We start from the raw sequence: 21,895 nt of genomic DNA, 5'->3' as shown, positions 1-21,895 counted from the left end.
GACCCCCTCGATAGGCCTAAACGGCCTCTGGGGAAACCTTTAGATACTATTATACAAAGTGGGTTGCAGCCAGGGCATCGCACAGGAAGTGACAAAATGGGCACGACGTCCTGGTTGAAACTCTCTACACTTGTAGGTCGCGCTTTTCCCAGAGTTCCAGCCGACTTGACTGTGAATTAATAGTTATGGTGAAAAAGGAGAAGGGCAAAATGTTACGAGTTTATAGGACTATGAGTTGGATTATATTATTGTTGTTGTTGAATTTTATTTAAAGTCGCAACACAAACAGGCATAATCATCGCATTCTAGCTAACCTGACTCTGTCCTCGTGCTAGTGCTAAATGAAAGCGTGGGTACCCCCGGGTGTGGATGCAAACAGTGATCCGGTCCATCGGCGTGACGTAATTTAGCGACCAAAAGCGGGTGCGATGCAACTGTTTTTAGCTTTGTGTGTAGAGGCTGACCAACAACGAAAGCTTTTGTCATCTTGCCGTTCATTTCTCCGTAGCTGTTTCTACATGTAGTTCTCAAATTCAGTTGGTGGCTTGTTGTGAGCAGTTTGAGCCGCCTGCATGACTATCAATTCTGTAGCAAGGTGATTGCACTATCCACTGGCCGGACCGTTTCAGTCTGCTTTTCCCGGTCGGCGTTCATTCCGTGTAATGTCGCTAAACTAGCTTTCGCTGAGGCTGACCCACAGTTTCAAAGATTGACGTGGCAGCAGATATCTCGAATCGACATTCGAGGCACCGGTTGGTTTCCGTCGAGTCAAGGCACAACTGCAAGGTTAGGATATTGTAGGCTATTATTTTCCGAAGCCAACTTGTGCAAGTGTGTAGGGTGCTGTCGCGTGTTGAAAATGTAGAGCGTGGTAGATCTACGCATCATGCACCGACGCTTTGATAGAATTTTTACACATTTATAGACAATAGCTGATGGTGTTTTTCTGACGACAGCCGACCTTGTGAAGTTCCACCATGTTTGAACCCGTTGGGCGATAGCAGAAGTGATGCTCTCTGCTGCAGTGTTGTGCAAAGCTGTTTTGCCGACTTTTGTCTGTTCCCGTTTGAAACTAGCCACAGAAGTCTGATGTACGTTGCTGTAGGTGCATAATGGTGGTACTCTACTATTAGAGAGGTTGTGCATAACGAAAATTCGTAACTTAGACGTAGTCTGGGCACGAGTAACGAAAAAGGAAAGGAACTTTCGCAAGGAGGGCCGCGAAACTTGAAGATCTTGCGTTTTGAACTTTCGCTACTTTTTCTCGCAAGCTTCTGTATACATGTACATGTAGCTGTGTTGATGCACGTGGTGTGAAGATTTTTTTCGCCATGGCCTTTTCAAGTCGTTCTGCGAGTTCTTCCTACTCGGCATCCTGTGGAGCTGATGGATCTCTTTCCCGCTCTCTCAGCGATCCTCTGTCACCTGGACAGCGCTCGGCCGTCAGGCGAAATAGCACGTCATAGTACATTTGAGATCAGCGGGAAGAAGATGACGACGTCCACTAATTTAGTATCTGTGCACACGAATCTGCTGTGTGTGTGACTCTGTGTGTCAGCTATGATATCATCTTCTGTGGTTCCATGCCTAGCATGTACGTTTGAACCATCCTGCAAAGTTTGAATGATGTAGGTTGAGCGATCGCTCCGCGAAACATACTTTTTGAAATTCTCTTCATAGTATATCTTCCACCATTGAAATTTCGAATTTCTTCAAAAAAAGTGCTGAGAGGGGTGGCTTGCAACCTCGATATGGCTTGTTCCAGGCATGCTTTGGAGCCATCTTCTCGGTTGAAGTAGTGGCGGGGATCTGCCCTGCAACTGCTACAACAAAAAATGATTCGATCTGAGAAAGGGTGAGACCGCGAATCTCGGTTGAATATTGAGTATTTCAAGCCTTTTCACGACGAAGATGGAGTTCTTTTTGGAGATGGACAAAGGACATGGTGTCCGACTTCTGGCGTCTGGTGAAGCCAGGGATCATTTGTCTAGTCAGGTCGGCAGCCTAACCGTCGGTAAGCTTGTGTTTGGATCCCGTTCTGCTCGATGTGGTAGATCACAAACAATTTGATATCGCACAAATTGATCTCAGCATCGTGCGTACGGTATTTTATATTCAGAAAATCCCAAAGTGTCTCTGTGTGGCCGTACTATGCCACGAGAAACTCCAATCAGGCTCCTATGTCCTCTGCCTTCATGATTGAATGTCCACTTCGTTCGAACAACGAACACAACAATCGCGGACGGCTTTGCAATGAAAAATACAGCTACCTGGAGCTGAAAAAAAGAAGAAAAAAACATGCTCAGGATGAGACTCGAGTACACGCATACTCTCCCAGCAGGTGAAACGCAAATTTTTGTGAAAAATGCGTGTCGCCGACTGACCAGTAATTTCGCCTGACGTAGTTCTGTCAGATCTGGAAGTCCTGTGAGTGCTCGCCCTGTGACAAATTATTCTGCTGAATCCCCGCAGCAGAATTCTGCCACTTCGGCGTCTTCGTCTTCCCCTGCGACGTCTCAGCGAAGGACATTTGATCTCGCGCTGGACCTGGCCCTTCTCAGGCAGCTTCACGTGTGCCTACACGTGGGCCGGAGTACACACTTGACTCAAAACATTGTTCACCAAGCGCGCAAACAGCGGAAAAAGTACTCGAAAGGGTCACCATGCATGGTCACACTACGTTTTTCGTTGAGCACAACAGATGTTCCTGTTTGTCTTTAGTCGATCTCATGTAATAAGGCAACACTGCCTGTTTGTTATTCGACGTTAAATAAACCAATCCAAAAATCCAAAAATGTTCTTTATGAATTTTCGTCACTTCCAGACAGCTCCGATTCCGAAAGATCTTTACGAATTTTCGTTATGCCCAACCTCTCTATTATTATTATTTTTTTATTCTTATTTTACTAGGGATTCCCAACAGGCGTCATTGCCTTCTTACAGGGAACCCTAAGAACTATGCTGGTGCTGGTCATTGCGCCTGTTTGCTTGTTTGTTTTGTTGGGGGGGGGGGGGGGCATTGTGCACATGTGCAACGCTGACCCCTGCTGAGTATCCATTGCTACGCCTGTCTCCCTCCCCTCCTGTACATATCCGGCGTCTGATTTGCCTTGTTCTTGTCGCTGAGTGGTCAACGAAACCTTGGGGAGTGAGGGGTGCGGGTGGGTGGTGATGAATCGTCGGCGTGTTTACCTAACACAACGTGTACATGTGTGCTGTACAGAGAGTGCGTTCTGTGGATAAAATACGCACAGCATCTTGTGGAGAGGAGCTACTGTAAAACATGTGATTTTAGGTGCATTAAAATGTCGGTGCCAGGGACCTGCCAGGTTTGAGGTGTAATGTAAAGTTAGGTGACCATCGTTCCCTTCACATACAGTGCATACTCTAGTGCATTTAGGTGTAATTTCAATGACAATGTAGGTGCCTGTTCTGCCGAAATCACCGAAATTTAAATTACACCGAAAATAACATGGTTTACAGTAACCTTTCTTTTTGCTCTTTTAAATTTTGAACAGAGCATTGTTACTCGAGGCACATTCCTTACTTCAATTCACGGCCTTCCTGTGTGTGTGTGTCGCTGCTCACGAGTGAGACACACAAACAGCATGTGTATGAATCACAGGCCCGTCGGAACCGGTCCGGCTGGTCAGGTTATTACCGGACCAACAGTGTTGCTGTGGCCTCCACACATGTTTGTTCTTTCCGACTGTGTAGGGCATGTGTTGTTTGTTTGTTTGAAGTTTTATTTTACATCGCAAACCAAACGGGTTCATTGATGTCCAGTATTATGATGGCGATAGAATAAAACAGAAATGTGGCTCGATAAAGCTGAACTCGAGAAAATGGAAATATAATATTATGTGCCGGTAATCACAAGCCAAATTCGAACAGAATTTACAATCAGAGAGAAATGGGAAACGAGGACCGATGCCAGAGGGAGGTACTATTCGGCTATATTAATAGTACCTCCCTCTGGCATCGGTCCTCGTTTTCCCGTGTACCCAGCATATCACACACAGTAAGAAGGGATAGATTACTGCCGGACCAATTAAAAAACGGTCTCCGGCTGTCCTGAATCGTGTTGGTAGATTAGCAGCTACTTGCTGTGCCCTGTTTCACTCGAGCCTCAGCGCCAGCAGCCCAGAGTGGCGTAGTGAGCTTAGTGGGCCGTCCATAATCATCGATCTTTTACATGAAGAGAACAAGTTTCGTTTATGCTTGGGTGGGTCAAGGGGAAAAATATTGATACGTGAGACATTCTTGCTGTCAAGCCCATCTATTTTTCGTTGGGGGGGGGGGGGGGGATTATCGATAATGCCGGATAGCCCCTTAGTCGGAAATTCACCGCCGACCCCACGGCGAAATTATTCGGATACAGAAAATGCCCAAGATCTGGCCAACAGAACTTGTGAATAGGGCGATGGATTCTAAACCGATTCCAGGGCTCATGACTTGAAATCAAATGACGAGATTCCGTTCATAATTTGATTATGGCAGTATTCGAACGCACTCACTCTTCATATTTCCCGCCTACATTGGCCATAGTGATTCAGAAACCCATCAGCTATAGAAGTCAATACACTGCGACCACCACCACCACCACCACCACAAGTCAACTGACTGACATTCTAAAGCGGGATTCACAGAAGCATTTTTGCGATGCGGTGTGCGATGCGACGGCCGCGAAACAGGGAAATCCCCAAAACGTAGCCATCTCGCAGCCCACGCAGCCGCCGCAACTGGGCCATCGCAGAAGTTGAGCTTGGCTCAACTTTCGCGATGCGACAAGCTATTTGGCGTACGATTTTGACTTTTTCTCCAGCAAAGTAGTACAATAGTTTAAGAGTTCATTGTAAATTTGTACAACTTGTACCAAGCCACGCGAATACCATGGTGACGGACCCACCTGCACTGAACTTCCCGCCAAATCCGCAAGGTGTCGTCGCATCGCTGACTTCTCCTGTGAATGGTAAGTTATTTCGCCGAGTTCGCATCGCACGCCTCCGTCGCAGAGCACGTCGCATCGCCCGTCGCACCGCAAAAAACAGCTTCTGTGAATCCCGCTCTACCGAGACCAGGGAAGCCTGCATGGTCCCGGCGCAGTCCCTGCGGGCATCGGGTTCACTATCGCGCGTCGGTACGTGGCCGGCAGTGCGGGAAAGCGCCTCAGAACGAACGCTGCACGGGTCGTAACACTGAATATTCCGATGCGAAAAGAAACGAAAAAACGCTGTGATAAATTAAAATATCCCGGTATGTGCTAGCTATGCTTGTCTGATCAGCTCCTGGGTCATCAGTATTGACTTGTTCGGTCTTACGAAAAAGCCGAATGCGGTTATGGATGGCTTATGGTAGGGATATCGGTCACGTGACAAAAGCGCCCGTTTCGAGCCGAACGGCGACTCATTCAAAAGTGATCAACGTGATGGCACAGTGAAGTGAGTGGACTTCTTTCTAGCGTTTGTTTGAATTTCTACCTTTTCGGCGAGGCAAAAGACGTTTCCCTGTGAGCTGAGGTTCCGAGCTTTAGTTATGACAGGGCCGTAATGGCAGGCTCAGCAGGCGGGGCAAAAAAGGGAGAAAAGGAGAAAAATGGTCCAGTTGCACCGGATCTAGATTAGGATTCGAGCCGGAAACTGAAGCGCATTCCCTCGCAGTACTCCCGGTGGATCTACCTGCCAGGTGTGGCCAGACGGCGGGCTGGGTCGACCGGGCACGCCTCATCTACAGTCCACTCATAAAAAGACGAGCGTCGGCTCTGGCGGGCTCCCGTATTTCGTGATTTTTTCGTGATCCTATAATGCATCGTGCGGTGCCGCGAATTTTGAGATTTGAAAAATGGCCCAGAATCCGCGAAAACCAGGCTTAGGGTGAAAATTTCACAAATGACTTTTTCCCATTTTCAGCTTCTACTGGGCATGGGAGGTCATGAAACAAAATATTACAGGTGTGGATCGACTCATAGTGGTATTGAAGTATCGCAAACATAGCAGGGTATTGTATTTATAATAAAAAAACCGAAAAAACATAAAATTGTTATCACAGGAAAGAACGAAGATAAATCCACCAGACTGAAGAAAGAGACATGGATGATTTCTGTTTGGGTGACATGACAAGGAAGGCATGTGGGGGCTGGCTTGTTGTGGCCCCTTGGTGCTGCAGGCTGTAGTGGCCATGCACAGTTCTGCATGAATTTTTATCCACCAGACTGAAGGAAGAGACATGGATGATTTCTGTTTGGGTGACATGACAAGGAAGGCATGTGGGGGCAGGCTTGTTGTGGCTCCTTGGTGCTGCAGGCTGTAGCACAGTTCTGCATGAATTTTGTTTGCTCCTCACTCAGCACATTCTGGGGCTGAATACATGTACTGGCATGCTCTGGCGCGGCACACCACAAGGAAATCCGACTCCAGTCGAGATGGCAGCTTTTGAAGGGTGAATCTTGTACAACTGTTCAGAAACAAGCAAGAACACAGCCTTTCAAACTGTCCCACTGTTCATAGTATGCACATAGTGTGCTGCAGTGTGTGCTTGGAGCTGACCAGCAAGTGAAATCTCGGCACGCCGTACAATCCCGTTCAGCTAGCTGCCCAGCGAGGAAAATCTCGAGTGGGGGCCTCTCGATCTGCTCGCTCCGGCATTCGCCCGGCATACAGTAGCACTTTATCGCCAAGGACTTCAATTCAAAACAGTTTTCACACTGCGCTTGCAGCCTTTTTCCTTGTGAACTTGCTGCAAACGTATGAGCTCTGCTGCGCGTTTTCGCTTTGAGTGAGGCCCAGAAACAGCTAGTGTCTCCGTACTTTGAATTGCTGGATCGATGTCGTCTGGGTTCTCCTCGCTATCGCCATCACGACTCTAACTGGAGACGATTTCTTCGCCATTTTCCGCAGCAGCAGCTAGCGCAGAAATTTCGTCATCCCTGAGTGTAGGAGATGGAATCGGTTCGATCAGCTTAAAAACTCGTCGCCATGACTAGAGGAGTAGCAGGGAATATTCTGCCGGAAGCCCTTTGACTTCCCTGACTGCTGAAACCCTTCCTGCCATGACTGCTACTTCAAACAAGCGAGATTCTCTTTGGTTTCACTTCGCTGCACTCGAGCGCCCACGCGGCACAACCGTTCTTTTTTTTACAAAACACCATTTTTCTCAAAAAAATGATTTCACCCTAAGCCTGGTTTTCGCAGAAGTTAGTTGGGCCAAATGGTCCAGAAAAGGTACCTCAACTGGTAAAAAGTAAAATTTGGATGTGAAGAGTGAAGCAAGACATATTTAATTTAGCCCCTGCGGAAGAGCGAGGTTTTACGCAAAAACACTGATTTCGCCCGAAGGTCAATTCTCGCTGAAACTGGGCCATGCGCCGAACACGTGCTGAAGCCAGCTGCTCTTCTTTATATGCTTTGTGCTGCTGTTTCTTCAGCAGAATCCAGGATGGCCGTCTGGCATTGCCGAGTTGCAACTTTCATCTTGCTTATACATGCCGTGGCGGCCTCAGCTGCGGTGGTGGCATCGACATGTAGTCCCGCGGGAGCTTCCTATATATGCAGTGGATTTACTGTCCTGCCAATTTTTGGAGCTCCTCATTTCACTAACTTGTAAGTACTGCAACGAATGGGCTCGGATGGAGAGCCGAGGTTTAATTTATACAAAAGAGAAAGGACCAAGGAACTACGTTAGTAGTAGAACGTCAGCACTGTCGGTCAGTGCCGTGCAATGCTATCGCATGAGCTGATTGTTTAGTAACTGGTGGTGTTAGTGGACAGTATAGCGTGACTTGTAGTTCCTTGGACTTTCACTGCTGCCAGCTACCGTCCTTTCCGGAGTATAAGCCACCCCCCCCCATTTTTTTGCCACGAAACACAGACATCTACTGTAAGACCAGATATTCTAATGTCAATATTATTAAAGTTAACGATCTCCGGATTTTTGTGGGTTAGCGAGGTGAAATTCTAACGAATTCTGTCTCAAAACTGGCAAATGACTGTATATGTATGTATCGTTTAGACCATAGCAAATTAAAAATGTTAAAAGCGCCGTTTCGTTCTTATAAAAGCACGAATGACCGCGATTGGTCCATATGTTGTAGTCTTTTGGACGCTGAGTCGACTGGTTTTGGTCCGAAAAGGCTACGATGCAGCGTTCAGCATTTATTCCGAATCGAACACGGATGAGGAAGCGGTCACGTGCTGATGCGTACACCAGTCGTCTGGTCACCGTGCCTGCAGGCTACAACTTTCACACCAAGGTTAAACTCAAAGCCTGGTTCACCTCGGGTGACAGGAACGCTGCAGGCGCGCGCCCATGCGTGTGAATTTGTTTGACGCAATATCAATTTCCAAGATATTCACATCTTCTACCCTCTGTTCTCATTTATGTCACTCTTACCCCCTTCAGGCGGGGCATGGAATGGCAAAATGCTGCATTGCCATTAGTGATCCTGAGAAGTATGTGTGCGTGCAAGCAAGTGCACGAGTGGACGCATGTGCGTGTGCACAAGCATGTTCGTACAAGCGCTTGTATAAGCATAATAGAGAGGTTCCGGGTATGATTTTCCGTGCCAAAATCCGTATGGGCGCTACGGATTTTTTTCCAGGCGTGCTCCATACGATTTTTCGGCACGGAGAATCCGTGTGGACTGGCTTTCATACGAACCATGTTTCGTATGGAGATTTTGCGTCATCGGGTGCAGAAAGATTTTTTCGCGACAAATTTGGTACGAGAAACATCGATTTTTGCGGGAAGTTTTGATTTCGCTACAAATTTTCAAAATAAAAAAGGCATAGCGCGGGAATGTGACGTGTTTGCAATCGTAACCTAGGCAATGACGGCAAACACATAAGTTCCGCACCCCGGAACTTTTCACTGCTCGAAAACGACGTATAAAAATCCGTAGCGCCTCCACGGATTTTGGCACGAAAATCGTACTCCGGAACCTCCCTATTATGGTGAACGAAGTGCCCCGAGTTACGGGCAACTCTGAGATACAGGCAGTGCCCGGTCCCAAGGCGTCCGGATATGAGACGTTGGAGTGTACAGCCTACTCAGTTGATTTTAATGGGAAATATAACACAATATACAACTCACTTCGCCTCGGTGTGCATACATGTTTTGTGTATTTCTCGTATAATCAACTGGTTAGGTTATGTTATCTCCGTATTGCATGGTACAGTCAGACCTCGCTTATCCGGATCCCTCGTCATCCGGAAGAAAATCGCTGGCTACCGATGCGCAGCATACATTACGCATACAACATAACCGGACCTCGCCATCCGCATACCGTTGCATGATTTTGTGCACGAACTGGTCGAATTGTGTACAAAAAGCTTCGTCGTATCCGGTTGCACGAGTTGTACAAACAAAAATGAGGTCCTTGACCTGCTGAATGCATGCGGATAGCACTCAGTTGCATGCACTTGTCATTTTTCTCGCTTGTTTTACATATTGTGCACGCTAGTTGTACTGCATAGGACCCGTCTACATGTATGTACGATGCTGCCGTTTTGATGTGCCACGTGCATATACAGTATGCAGGCGCGTGCACCGTATGAGTTTTTTGGTGTCTGGAAACCACCTTTTTTCGGGCTATCTTGCCAAAGGAAAAGCGTACCTACTGGATTGGTTATCCTGCATACGCGTCGATCGACGGGCAGTTTACAGTACAGTGACTATGTCCTTATTTCAAAATGAGAGAGAGTTGCTTTGCATGCAGTTCAAAATACATTATTCTCTCTTTCTTCAGTGGAGAGTAGCCACAGAGAGATCGATCTCTAGCTCTGGTTCGCTCCTGGATTGGCGATGACGTTCAAGAAATCCGTTTTGTCTCGAAATTTGAGTCAAGCACACACGATGCAAGTCAGTTCAACTTCAAGGATATGATTAACGATATCTCCTTCCAAACTGTTAACTCAAATGAAGATCTCCACAGCCTTTCGTTCTCGCTCATGTGCGCAGCAGAGATGTTCGTCAAAAACGTTGTTGACTGGAAGACGTAAAAATGTGCGTCCATGATTCATTTGCGTTGCTTCAGAGCGAAGCGCTGCTCCAGCCGCGACTCAAGGACGCGGGGCTTCGCTTTTCTTCAGCGAGCTTCCATCGAAGCAATGTCCATTACTCTTTATTGAAATCATGTGGAATATTGCCAATACATGCTGAAAACTTCGTCATATTCAAAGAACAGAAAGAAAGATACGTCGAATGTAAGCAGTGTTTTGATGAAACAAACATGCCTGGAGTGGACTAGTGAAGTACCATAGATAAAGTCCCTCCCCCCCCCCCCCCCCCTCCTCCCTAGCCCTCGCCGTTATCTCCGACGGGATGTTCGGGGGATGCGCATGTGCACAAATAATTATTCCCGTAGCTATGCAGAAGACGTTACTTCAGTAACGTCTGGCGCTAGCCAGGGTCCACACAGCTTTAATTTGGTGTTTGTTTGTTTGTTTGTGTGTTTGTGTCACGCCTGGCGCTATCCCGTATCTGTCCCGTACCGTACCGTACCATCAAACACAGCTGGCCACATACAGCTGGCCGCAATATTCAAATAGGGCTTTCAAACGCAAGATCATAACGTGAAGCAACTTGGAAGAATGAGTATGAGTACGAAGTGTATGGGGGAATGCATGTGGGGCGATAGTGCGAGTTTGAATCCCAGGTAATGCCTGAAAAAAATAGGAGAATAGAAAAAATTATAACATCCCTTTTCTTTTTTTGCAGTCATCAAGGCGGTAGACGGTGTCGTATTACCCTCGACCGTACCTGTCCTGTACCTGTCCCGTACATGTCCCGTACCGTACCGTACATTCAAAGACGCTGGCCACAATGCATATTCAAATAGGGCTTTCAAATACAAGATCATAACGTGAAGCAACTTGGGAGAATTAGTATGTATGTGTCATGACCCGGACTCGACTCGTCGTGAAAGCGACCATGCATTGAGTTCAGCAGCCAAAAGCTGGGCTCCGAAATATTCTAGAGTTCTGTAAGAACCATGATTAGTCCTACGAAGGATTTGGCACTTTCGTTAGTTGAGCAATCATGGCTTACAACTCGTGGCCTCGAGTCACAAGTGTTGTCGTACGGCGGCTGCACCTTCAGTACAAGTCGTCAGCATTGTACTCACTACACTGTTGAGCTTGAGGGGACCCTGCTTAGTCCTGCAAGGGAGCTGATACCTTTGTTAGTCGAGCAAGCATGGCACCTCTTCTCGCGTCGTACGACGTAAAGGGTCCTGCAAGTGCTTCGCGCACTGCGGACTCCGTTATCCCTTTTTGGGAGAGGTCACGGCTTGACCGTGCAGCGCCCTACGGGGTAATGAGAGGGAAGAGCCTACGGGGCAGAAGATGAAGGGTGACCCAATCAAGACACCGTACGAAGGCGGCGCGCTCTAGCTGCGGCAACATCCGTCAGCGTACTCCAGGCTCCGTCGCACGATCGCCGTACGAATAACCTCGGACATCACGCATAGTTGTAACTCTTTCATGTAATGTGGGTGAGCGAGCTCCCCGTATTGATTGATCATTCTTTGTACTATATTCTAGTTTGGCTGATTGCACATATTGCACCACTGTTTGTAATATAGAAATAATCCTTACGCATTCTTGCCACTGTATACTTTTGATCACATAATGTAGCATATATAAGGAGCTTGAAGACACCACTGCAGCTGTACTTATGGTTGATAAATATGGTGGTAAAGACACACCTGGCAATATGGCGGTAAACACACGCCTGCCCACACACGCTCTCTAGGCTGCACAGTTCTGGCACAGAGCTCTCCTTCTCACCACCACCACCATCAGTTCGCGCCTGGCGCCTGGTCGATGCATGGCTGGCGGTATCCGGCATAACAGGCTGGTACATCAAGTAGCGCATGGCACATAGATGATGACACAGCAACGACATAGCTCGATTGCGACGTACGTTTCGTCCCCGCTGGACTCATCAGGCAATCTTCTTCCTTGGATGTCTTCATACGGAGCTTGACTCGGGAGAATGAAATTGAAGACACCACTGCAGCTGTACTTATGGTTGATAAATATGGTGGTAAAGACACACCTGGCAATATGGCGGTAAACACACGCCTGCCCACACACGCTCTCTAGGCTGCACAGTTCTGGCACAGAGCTCTCCTTCTCACCACCACCACCATCAGTTCGCGCCTGGCGCCTGGTCGATGCATGGCTGGCGGTATCCGGCATAACAGGCTGGTACATCAAGTAGCGCATGGCACATAGATGATGACACAGCAACGACATAGCTCGATTGCGACGTACGTTTCGTCCCCGCTGGACTCATCAGGCAATCTTCTTCCTTGGATGTCTTCATACGGAGCTTGACTCGGGAGAATGAAATTGAAGACACCACTGCAGCTGTACTTATGGTTGATAAATATGGTGGTAAAGACACACCTGGCAATATGGCGGTAAACACACGCCTGCCCACACACGCTCTCTAGGCTGCACAGTTCTGGCACAGAGCTCTCCTTCTCACCACCACCACCATCAGTTCGCGCCTGGCGCCTGGTCGATGCATGGCTGGCGGTATCCGGCATAACAGGCTGGTACATCAAGTAGCGCATGGCACATAGATGATGACACAGCAACGACATAGCTCGATTGCGACGTACGTTTCGTCCCCGCTGGACTCATCAGGCAATCTTCTTCCTTGGATGTCTTCATACGGAGCTTGACTCGGGAGAATGAAATTGAAGACACCACTGCAGCTGTACTTATGGTTGATAAATATGGTGGTAAAGACACACCTGGCAATATGGCGGTAAACACACGCCTGCCCACACACGCTCTCTAGGCTGCACAGTTCTGGCACAGAGCTCTCCTTCTCACCACCACCACCATCAGTTCGCGCATTTATCAACCATAAGTACAGCTGCAGTGGTGTCTTCAATTTCATTCTCCCGAGTCAAGCTCCGTATGAAGACATCCAAGGAAGAAGATTGCCTGATGAGTCCAGCGGGGACGAAACGTACGTCGCAATCGAGCTATGTCGTTGCTGTGTCATCATCTATGTGCCATGCGCTACTTGATGTACCAGCCTGTTATGCCGGATACCGCCAGCCATGCATCGACCAGGCGCCAGGCGCGAACTGATGGTGGTGGTGGTGAGAAGGAGAGCTCTGTGCCAGAACTGTGCAGCCTAGAGAGCGTGTGTGGGCAGGCGTGTGTTTACCGCCATATTGCCAGGTGTGTCTTTACCACCATATTTATCAACCATAAGTACAGCTGCAGTGGTGTCTTCAATTTCATTCTCCCGAGTCAAGCTCCGTATGAAGACATCCAAGGAAGAAGATTGCCTGATGAGTCCAGCGGGGACGAAACGTACGTCGCAATCGAGCTATGTCGTTGCTGTGTCATCATCTATGTGCCATGCGCTACTTGATGTACCAGCCTGTTATGCCGGATACCGCCAGCCATGCATCGACCAGGCGCCAGGCGCGAACTGATGGTGGTGGTGGTGAGAAGGAGAGCTCTGTGCCAGAACTGTGCAGCCTAGAGAGCGTGTGTGGGCAGGCGTGTGTTTACCGCCATATTGCCAGGTGTGTCTTTACCACCATATTTATCAAATATAAGGAGCTGTTTTGCTAACATTCATCCTCGATTCTCGGGGAGCTCACTACTCCTCTCGATTCTCGGGGAGCTCACTACTCCTCTCGATTCTGAGAGAGTCACTCCGACTCTCTCCTGCTTTGGTCTTTTGACTCTACACACTTGATCTTTCGATCTAGTACTGCAATGGTTCAAATAAACACTGTTCAAGTGGAATTAGAAACCTGTCGTTCTATGTGACCTAGCAACTTGGATGGCGACTATATTGGTCGTCTACCTGGGTAGCCACTAGACTGATCTAAGCCAAGTCACAAACCCGCCGAAGCGCGGCCATGACATATGTGAAGTGTATCGGGGAATGCATGCAGGGCGATAGTGCGGGTTCGAATCCCAGGTTATGTCTAAAAACAAAAAGTAGAAACTTATAAGAATTTATAACATCCCTATGCTTTTTTGTCTAGGTCATCAAGGCAAAAAAGCATAGCGTAGGGCCCTGAGCTTCCAAGCTCTCGCGTATAATTATACAGTGGGGCTCTCTCGTATAATTATACAGTGGGGCTCTCTCGTATAATTATACAGTGGGGCTCTCTCGTATAATTATACAGTGGGGCTCTCTCGTATAATTATACAGTGGGTCTCCAGGAAAAAATTTACCAACTCTAGAAACCCCCTTTTCAAGACTCGGTGCACGCCACTGGTATGTGTGTTCAGTTATCCGGTTCCCTCGCCTATCCAGATATTTTTGGTGGAAAACGGATGTGTGCGGTTAAAAGCGAGGTCTGACTGTATACTCAGCAAGTACCCAACAGTTAGCGAGCGGAGACTTTCGTGCCAAATTCTGCCCCCGAGGTTGTGCAGAACAAACAATTACATTATACTAGCATTAAGTGCTACCCTTGTTCTATACGTACCCGTTGTGCCAATCGAGCCTGGGCCCTCTACTCGACTCCACGGCCCCCATGCTGACACCAGTCACCTGGTCACCGTGCCCGCAGGCTACACCTTACAGCCTGTTTGGAAGCGTTCCTCTCACTCGAGTTGAACCTTTGAATCATTGAGTTTAAAGGGGAAGTTAAGGCTAAAATCAAAATTTCATCACTTGTAGTCTTCGGGGTGCTGAGTCGAATGGTCTTGGACCGAGGAAGCTCCCTTCCTACTTTAATCCCAATCGAACTCGCGCACTTCCACCGAAACTGGGTGACTGCGCCCTACTAGATGGGGATTTGTTTGCAAAATGTCACTAAAAGCGCCATTTCGTTCTTATAAAAGCACGGATGACCGCGATTGGCCCATATGTTGTAGTTTTTTGGACGCTGAGTCGACTGGTTTTGGTCCGAGAAAGCTGCGATGTAGCGTTCTTCCTTTATTATCCTTTATTCCCAATCGAACATGGTTGAACAAGCGGTCACGTGCTCCTGCGTGGCCAAATCACCTGGTCACAGCGCCAGCAGGCGACAACTTTCACGCCAAGGTTCAACTCGAGTCAACTCGAGTGACAGGACTGCACCCAAAAAAGGTCAAAACAGGCTGTAAGTTGTGCCCTGCAGGCACGGTGACCAGGTGACTGGTGTACGCAGGAGCACGTGACCGCTTGTTCAACCATGTTCGATTGGGAATAAGGGCCGAACGCTGCGCAGCCTTTTCGGACCAAAACCAGTCGACTCAGCGTCCAAAAGACTACAACATATGGGCCAATCGCGGTCATCCGTGCTTTTATAAGAACGAAATGGCGCTTTCAGTGACATTTTGCATTCAAATCCCCATCTAGTAGGGCGCAGTCACCCAGTTTCGGTGTAAATGCGCGAGTTCGATAGGGATTAAAGTAGGAAGGGAGTGTCTCAGCTTCCTCGGACCAAGACCATTCGACTAAGCACCCCGAAGACTACAACTGGTGAAATTTTGATTTTAGCCTTAACTTCCCCTTTAACCTTTGAACCATTGAGTTGAACCTTGCTGTGATAATTAGTTGTAGGCTGCAGGCACGGTGACCAGGCGACTGGTGTACGCACAAGCACGTGACCTCTTACTCAACCGTGTTCAATTAGGAAAAAGGGCCGAATGCTGATCGCAGCCTTTTCGGACCAAAACCAGTTGACTCCGCGTCCAAAAGACTACAACAGTCGCAATCATCCGTGCTTTTATAAGAACGAAATGGCGCTTTTAGTGACATTTTGCATACAAATCGCCATCTAGTAGGGCGCAGTCACCCAGTTTCGGTGGAAATGGTGAGTTCGATTGGGAACAAAGGAGGAAGGGAGTGTCTCAGCTTTCTCGGACCTAGACAATTCGACTCGGCACCCCAAAGACTACAACTGGTGAAATTTTGAATTTACGGTATGCTTCCCATTTAATTTACTGCTGCTCGCAAGCGCTTCTTTTCGAACTGCTGCCAGTGCAGTAGCTTGGTGTTTGTTCAAACCCAGGTTGAAACTTTTGAGGGGGGGGGGGGGGGCGCATGCCATGCACACCCCCTAAACCGCCACTGTTTCTACCGCCTCTTATCGAATATTGCAACGCCTAGAGCAAGCATGTCCCCCGGGGAGATGAGCGACGAAGATACCTGGCTGCATCACTCCATCCTTTCATTGTTGATCCCACACATGTAGTCCGCATGATACTTATGCTGGTCTAATGCATGCTCTTGCTGTCTGCTTTTGTGTTTTGTGTGCATCAGCACTTGTACCCGCTGCAATTTAACTAGTCTACCAGCAGACATACTAAGGTCACGAGTCTTGACGGCCGTGTAAGTGCAGCATTTCTTTTAGCCCATGCCATCGTTTTGTGCCTGATTTCTGTTAACCCTCTGCGTCCGGATGACGTGTATACACGCGCCTGAAAGTGAACCGATGCCGGTTCTCTGATGACGTGTATACACGCGCTTCGGTTTGCGTCGCGTATCGTGGTGAATAGACCAGTCTACAAACTTTCGATACTCTGTGAAAAAGCATCCGATCTCCACAAACAACACACCGTTGGAAAGGTATTGAGCTCAGCTTTGCAGAGCCATAAAGTTGTTCACGGTAGGATAAAGGTTGACTGAGCGGCAACAAAAAGAACACGGAAATCACGGCCTGTAGCGAATGCGAATTTGTTTGTTCGTGACTTCGCAGTTTTTTGGAGCATGCCAGGGGATTTCCCTTTTGCCCAGCGCATGCATTATGGACGTCAAATGAAGCACATGGATCTCAGCTTTGCAGAGCAGTTTGAATCGTGAAAATTGTTTTAACTTGAGCAAGGAGCCCAAAAAGAATGTGTGACTGAGTTGTTGTTTCGTTCCGAGGCATGGTGGGCCAGTTTGGAGAGGTCGTGGAGCTGAGAGCTTCCAGGATGGATTTACTTGGTCCTGATCTTTCCAACAAGCCCAGGATGACGAAATTCCATCCAGGTGAACTGAAATGAGAATAAATTTTGATCGGAGCAGTGTGCCCAAACTCCACCAGGAGAGTCTGTGCGCCGGAGTGCCAGATTACTGGGGAAAACAGGCCAGCATGCAACGGGTTATTGGGTGCGGACATTGACACGTAGCCATGACAAATGTCTGAATAGACGGCGAGGAGCCAGCAGTGCAATTGTTGTAGGTGGTTTTCTTGACCTGCTCCCAGCCCTGTGCCATCTCCACACTTGGGCAATGGACGTGATAATTACATTTGGAAGACTGTTTATTACAAGTGGACGGCCGTCGGAAGCACAACAGGACAAGACATACTCGAGACGGAGACTGCTTTTCACACCATGGCAACACGCGGGCACATGCACCAACACCACATACGCACAATGTACACACAATAACGCATTACAAGACAAGTATTGCCATGAAGAAGACGAGCTGAAGTGATTTTCAGTTAGATATTTGACACGTTTGACAACCAATAGAAACAATGTGCAATACACCACAACACACTCGTACCTCAGTTATCCGGATTATCCAAGTTACGGGCATTACGGTCTACCGAGCATTCTTTGGGCGAGTTTCAGTGGAAATATTACTACTCTTCTGTCACTTTTGTGGAAGTAGTGATGTCATAATTATGCCATGTTTATAGCTTTTCCCAGTCACAGTGTATGCGATTCGGAGATGCGGACATTTCAAATTACGGGTAGTGCCCGGTCCCGGACCGCCCGGTAGTGCCCGGTCCCGGACCGCCCGGTAGTGAGCGGTCCCGGACCGCCCGGTAGTGAGCGGTCCCGGACCGCCCGGTAGTGAGCGGTCCCGGACCGCCCGGTAGTGTCCGGTCCCGGACCGCCCGGTAGTGCCCGGTCCTGGGCCGCCCGGATACACGACGTATGAGTGTACTGTGAGAAAAGAGGGAACGAAGTGAGAAAGGACGATGGAAAAAGTCGTTTATTTTGCGTTGGATTAAACTATTCGCTGACGATAATTGTGGTCTGTTTGCCCCGGTAAAAGAGCCTTTCATTGCATGAAAAACCCCGATTAGAACAAGTTTTTTTGTGCAGCACTCTTGAGGAATCATCGTTATACTGGAGAGCAAAAAAATGCTACGGTTCGCGCGAGACCGAGTTTTCCGCATCCATAGGAACCCCACCGCCCCTCCAGGGATCAAGGCGGCGAAGCAGCTCCTAAGCGGTGAGCCAATCAGAAAGACAAACAAGAATAGAAAGCAAAGTTGAAGAATCTACGTGGAGATGAAAGTTTAATAATAGCTATGAAAAGTATGAATGCGGCAGACATCACCACGCAACATGGCAACTTGTTCAAGGTTTGAAATTGTATGTATCCGGAATCAATTGTCAAGCTCTGATCATGAGTGGAAACTAAGGCGCTGCCGCCTGTTGGGAATTCTCTAGTAAAAGAAGAATACCCCGTGAAGTCCGAATTTGAAATTGCGGAAGAAGAATAAATAATAAATTAATAATATTTGAAACTCGGATGTTGAGCCATAAATAAATGTAGAAAAGAAAAGGACATATGGATACGAGTTAAGAGTAACTCTCCATCACTGTAACATGATACTATATACAGTCAGAAAATGCAATAACTAGGCACAAAACTGACAGAGTACTGAGACATTCGACGTCCTGACACCTAGCTTCAACACATCTCCGTAGCGCTAACCGACAGCCTTCCAACTTGGAAGGTTCAAGGTTATGGAAAGACCAAAGAGGCTCAACATCCGAGTTTCAACATCCGAGTTTCAAATTGCACACCTGATGAGCCGTCACGAACCATACGGCGAAACGTACGTCGTGTGAAACAACTTGTTTTTTAGTCAACTAGTCCATCACAAAGTCATGCATGAGGAGTACTGTAGGAGTTTGGCTTTCGGCTTGTACAATTCGTTTTCGCAAAGCTTCCCATTTCTTTACTTATCTTTGATATTTATGATCCACCCAAGTTGGGTGGTGTGCTGCTTTGCTGCTTTGAATTGTAGTTAGACCGCTTTGTCAAATACCGTACTGGTCTCGTCATCGTCCAGTAACTATCGACATTCTTTGTTCCGTTGGGACTGTAGCTTTTGCTCGTTTTCGTTGCGCTTGCCTTCCCCTCTTTGGTCTTTCCATAACCTTGAACCTTCCAAGTTGGAAGGCTGTCGGTTAGCGCTACGGAGATGTGTTGAAGCTAGGTGTCAGGACGTCGAATTTCTCAGTACTCTGGTAGTTTTGTGCCTAGTTATTGCACTTTCTGGCTGTATATAGTATCATGTTACAGTGATGGAGAGTTACTCTTAACTCATATCCATATGTCCTTTTCCTTTCTACAAATAATAATATAAAAATAATAAGGAACATGGAACAAAAGTCATCAAGGTAAAAAACAAAGGTTAAATATCCCCTTATTCGTGAGTTGTTTCTGCACACTTGTGTTGCGAAAGAAGGATCCACGAGCGGGATTCGAACCCAGCCCTGTCTTTCCGGGACAGTGCCCTACCGATTAGGCCACCGGGGATCACACACACACTCATGGGTCCTTCTTGCTACACTGCTCCCCCGCCCCAACAGGCTGTGTCCTCACGCCGTACCTACTCGCGGGGGGTACGATGGGTCGTGGGTTCGAGCCATTGCCAGACGCCAATGTTGCATCGTCCAATTAAATTGACGACACTTGTCATGCCCATTTGTCACACGTACATTCTGTCTTTATTTTAGGCCTCACTTCTGTAATACTTGCACGTCATTTGTCACACTTACTTGGATTTTTTGCCCTTGTTTTTTTCTTTCTTTTTTTCGCTTGATCACTTTAGCTCCATATTTCCACTCATGATTGGAGCTTGGAAATCGATTATGGATACATGCAATTTCAAACCTTGAACAAATTGTATTGTTGCGTGGTGATGTCTGCAGCATTCATACTTTTAATAGGTATTTTTAAAGTTGAAGAAGCAAAAAATGTTCCCAATAAAAAAAATAAAATAAAAAACGCATATCATTCTACAGATCTGAAATATCAAAGTGTGATTTCTAACAATGCAGATACAGTAAAAGCTGGTGTAAGCGACCTCTGGGTTTAGCGACCACCTGCTCTTAACGACCGTTTTTTCCATGCACCGACAGTTCTACACGGACACTGCGGGACCTGGTTCTAAAGACCACCTGGCTTCAATGATCGCTTTTGCTTGCACCGTCGGGTGGTCGCTTAAACCAGGTTTTACTGTACATGCAATACGGGTACAGGTAGTAACAAGGAAAGTGTACAAGAACGAATGACACTCGGAACAATGATAACTTATGATAAAAAAAGGTTTCTAACGTGCACAGCCGCACAACGTCCTTGGCCACGCTAAAAACACTTCTGTCTTTCCAAATGTTTGCCCTAGAGGGAATATTCACTTCTTGAGGGAATGGAAAGGGGAAAGTTTGAAGAAGAAAAATTGACTGTCAGGCACCAGGACTCGGACCTGGGACCTTCTCTTGAGGACTGCCGCGGCGATGCTCTAAGCACTGAGCTATGGCGTAGCTGTCATCCCAGCAGAGACCGTTCAACATTTCCTTCCGTCTTCACGACTCGCGCTTCCTGGGAACCCTACACACGCTGGTGGGACGCAGCCCTCACTGACTGTACCCACACACTTTACGCACATACTACAGTCCATTTCAAAACTATAGACGCGTACCTAGGCAAAAACCGTTATGCCAGCATCTATCCAACATAAAATCTGTGATCACTTTGTGCATAATTTTTTCCAAATTGGGCGTCTGTTATCCAATCGTTTAGAAACTATATGAGAGTAATTGTGGAACGATCCTGAGCAATATTCCGAAAACTATTCTCAAAACGTTCCAGCCAAATTTGAAATATTTCAAAAACCCTACGCGTCTATAGTTTTGAAATGCACTGTAGTGTGCGGGGAGCCCCAAAGTACAAACATTCACTGGCTGAGAGAATGGAAAAGGGAAAAAGTCCAAGAGTGTAGTTGTAATTTTATTGTTTGAAAGGATTCCCCAAAGGCTTTCGCCTATCGGGGGGGTCGTTCAAACTTTCCATACTATGCCAAATCTGTAAAAGAAGTGATGAGCAATAGTTGAGCAAAGAAAGAGAAAAGGACGTAGTCTAGGGCAGAGCTGTGTGCCTAGAGGGCATCATTAGGGATGTGGTGGATCCTGTGAACGTGAACAAGAATATTATTTATTATTATTATGCTCTATTCGCGTTAGCATCAGTGAGCTTATAAAGCTCACATATAGCCTTCGCTTAAGCCGCAAGAAGGAGCAAGTGAGCGCGAGGAAGCGCAATGCACACAGAGCGTCAAAACAAAACAAAAAAAAACAAAACATAAACAAAGAGACAAGAATATACACAAATGAAAGCACAATCTGCTTTTCGGGCCGTGTGAACTCATCAAAATGGCCGCGCGTTTAGTATTCAAGGTTTCTATTAGCAGTTAAAAATAACACATCACCAATCCTCAGCAAGTTGAACACGCTAGAAAAATTCGGCAGTCTTGATTTTTTGCGTTATTCTTCTCCGTTTGCTGTTGTTCTCGTAGAGTTCTAAGCTCGTCACTGGTGCTAACGATTGATCCTGCTGCATTTCACAGCCTCACAGGTCTTACGGTCCTGTAAGTTGTTAGCTGTGTGCGAATTGCCTGGCATCTTTCATTACGATACCATGACATTACATGCATTCATTCGATGTCTAGTTGCAACGCTGACGCCGACACCTCTGGTCGGTTGAGTTGCTCCCAGCACGTCGGCACGTCGTCCCTACATCCCCTGTGTTTTGTCCATTTCCTCGTTTCTTTTTGTTCTCCACCTGTTTTCCAGTAGGGCTAGGTTAATAGTAAAAAAAAGAAAATCTCCCTTGCACCTACAGTACGGTAAAACCGGGAATTTTCGGTGGTGTTCTTTTTTCGGTAGCCTAATTTTCGGTGTTTCCC

The 21,895-nt window shown here is 47.3% G+C and overlaps 1 protein-coding gene across 1 annotated transcript in view; it reads left to right on the top strand.

Annotated features, from left to right (window-relative positions):
* Nucleotides 1-503: 503 nt before the first annotated feature.
* The window catches only part of LOC135821147 (uncharacterized), a 65,778-nt gene continuing 44,386 nt past the window's right edge, over nt 504-21,895 (top strand). The window contains exons 1-4 of the mRNA XM_065334210.1: nt 504-786; nt 7,424-7,598; nt 16,237-16,305; nt 21,506-21,577. Of these exons, the coding sequence (XP_065190282.1) occupies nt 7,435-7,598; nt 16,237-16,305; nt 21,506-21,577 (305 nt within the window). The 5' untranslated portion in view covers nt 504-786; nt 7,424-7,434. The remainder of the gene's footprint in view (nt 787-7,423; nt 7,599-16,236; nt 16,306-21,505; nt 21,578-21,895) is intronic.

This window comes from Sycon ciliatum, chromosome 7 (assembly GCF_964019385.1).
Source record: "Sycon ciliatum chromosome 7, ocSycCili1.1, whole genome shotgun sequence".
NCBI lineage: Eukaryota > Metazoa > Porifera > Calcarea > Leucosolenida > Sycettidae > Sycon > Sycon ciliatum.
This window is presented reverse-complemented; position numbering and strand designations above follow the sequence as displayed.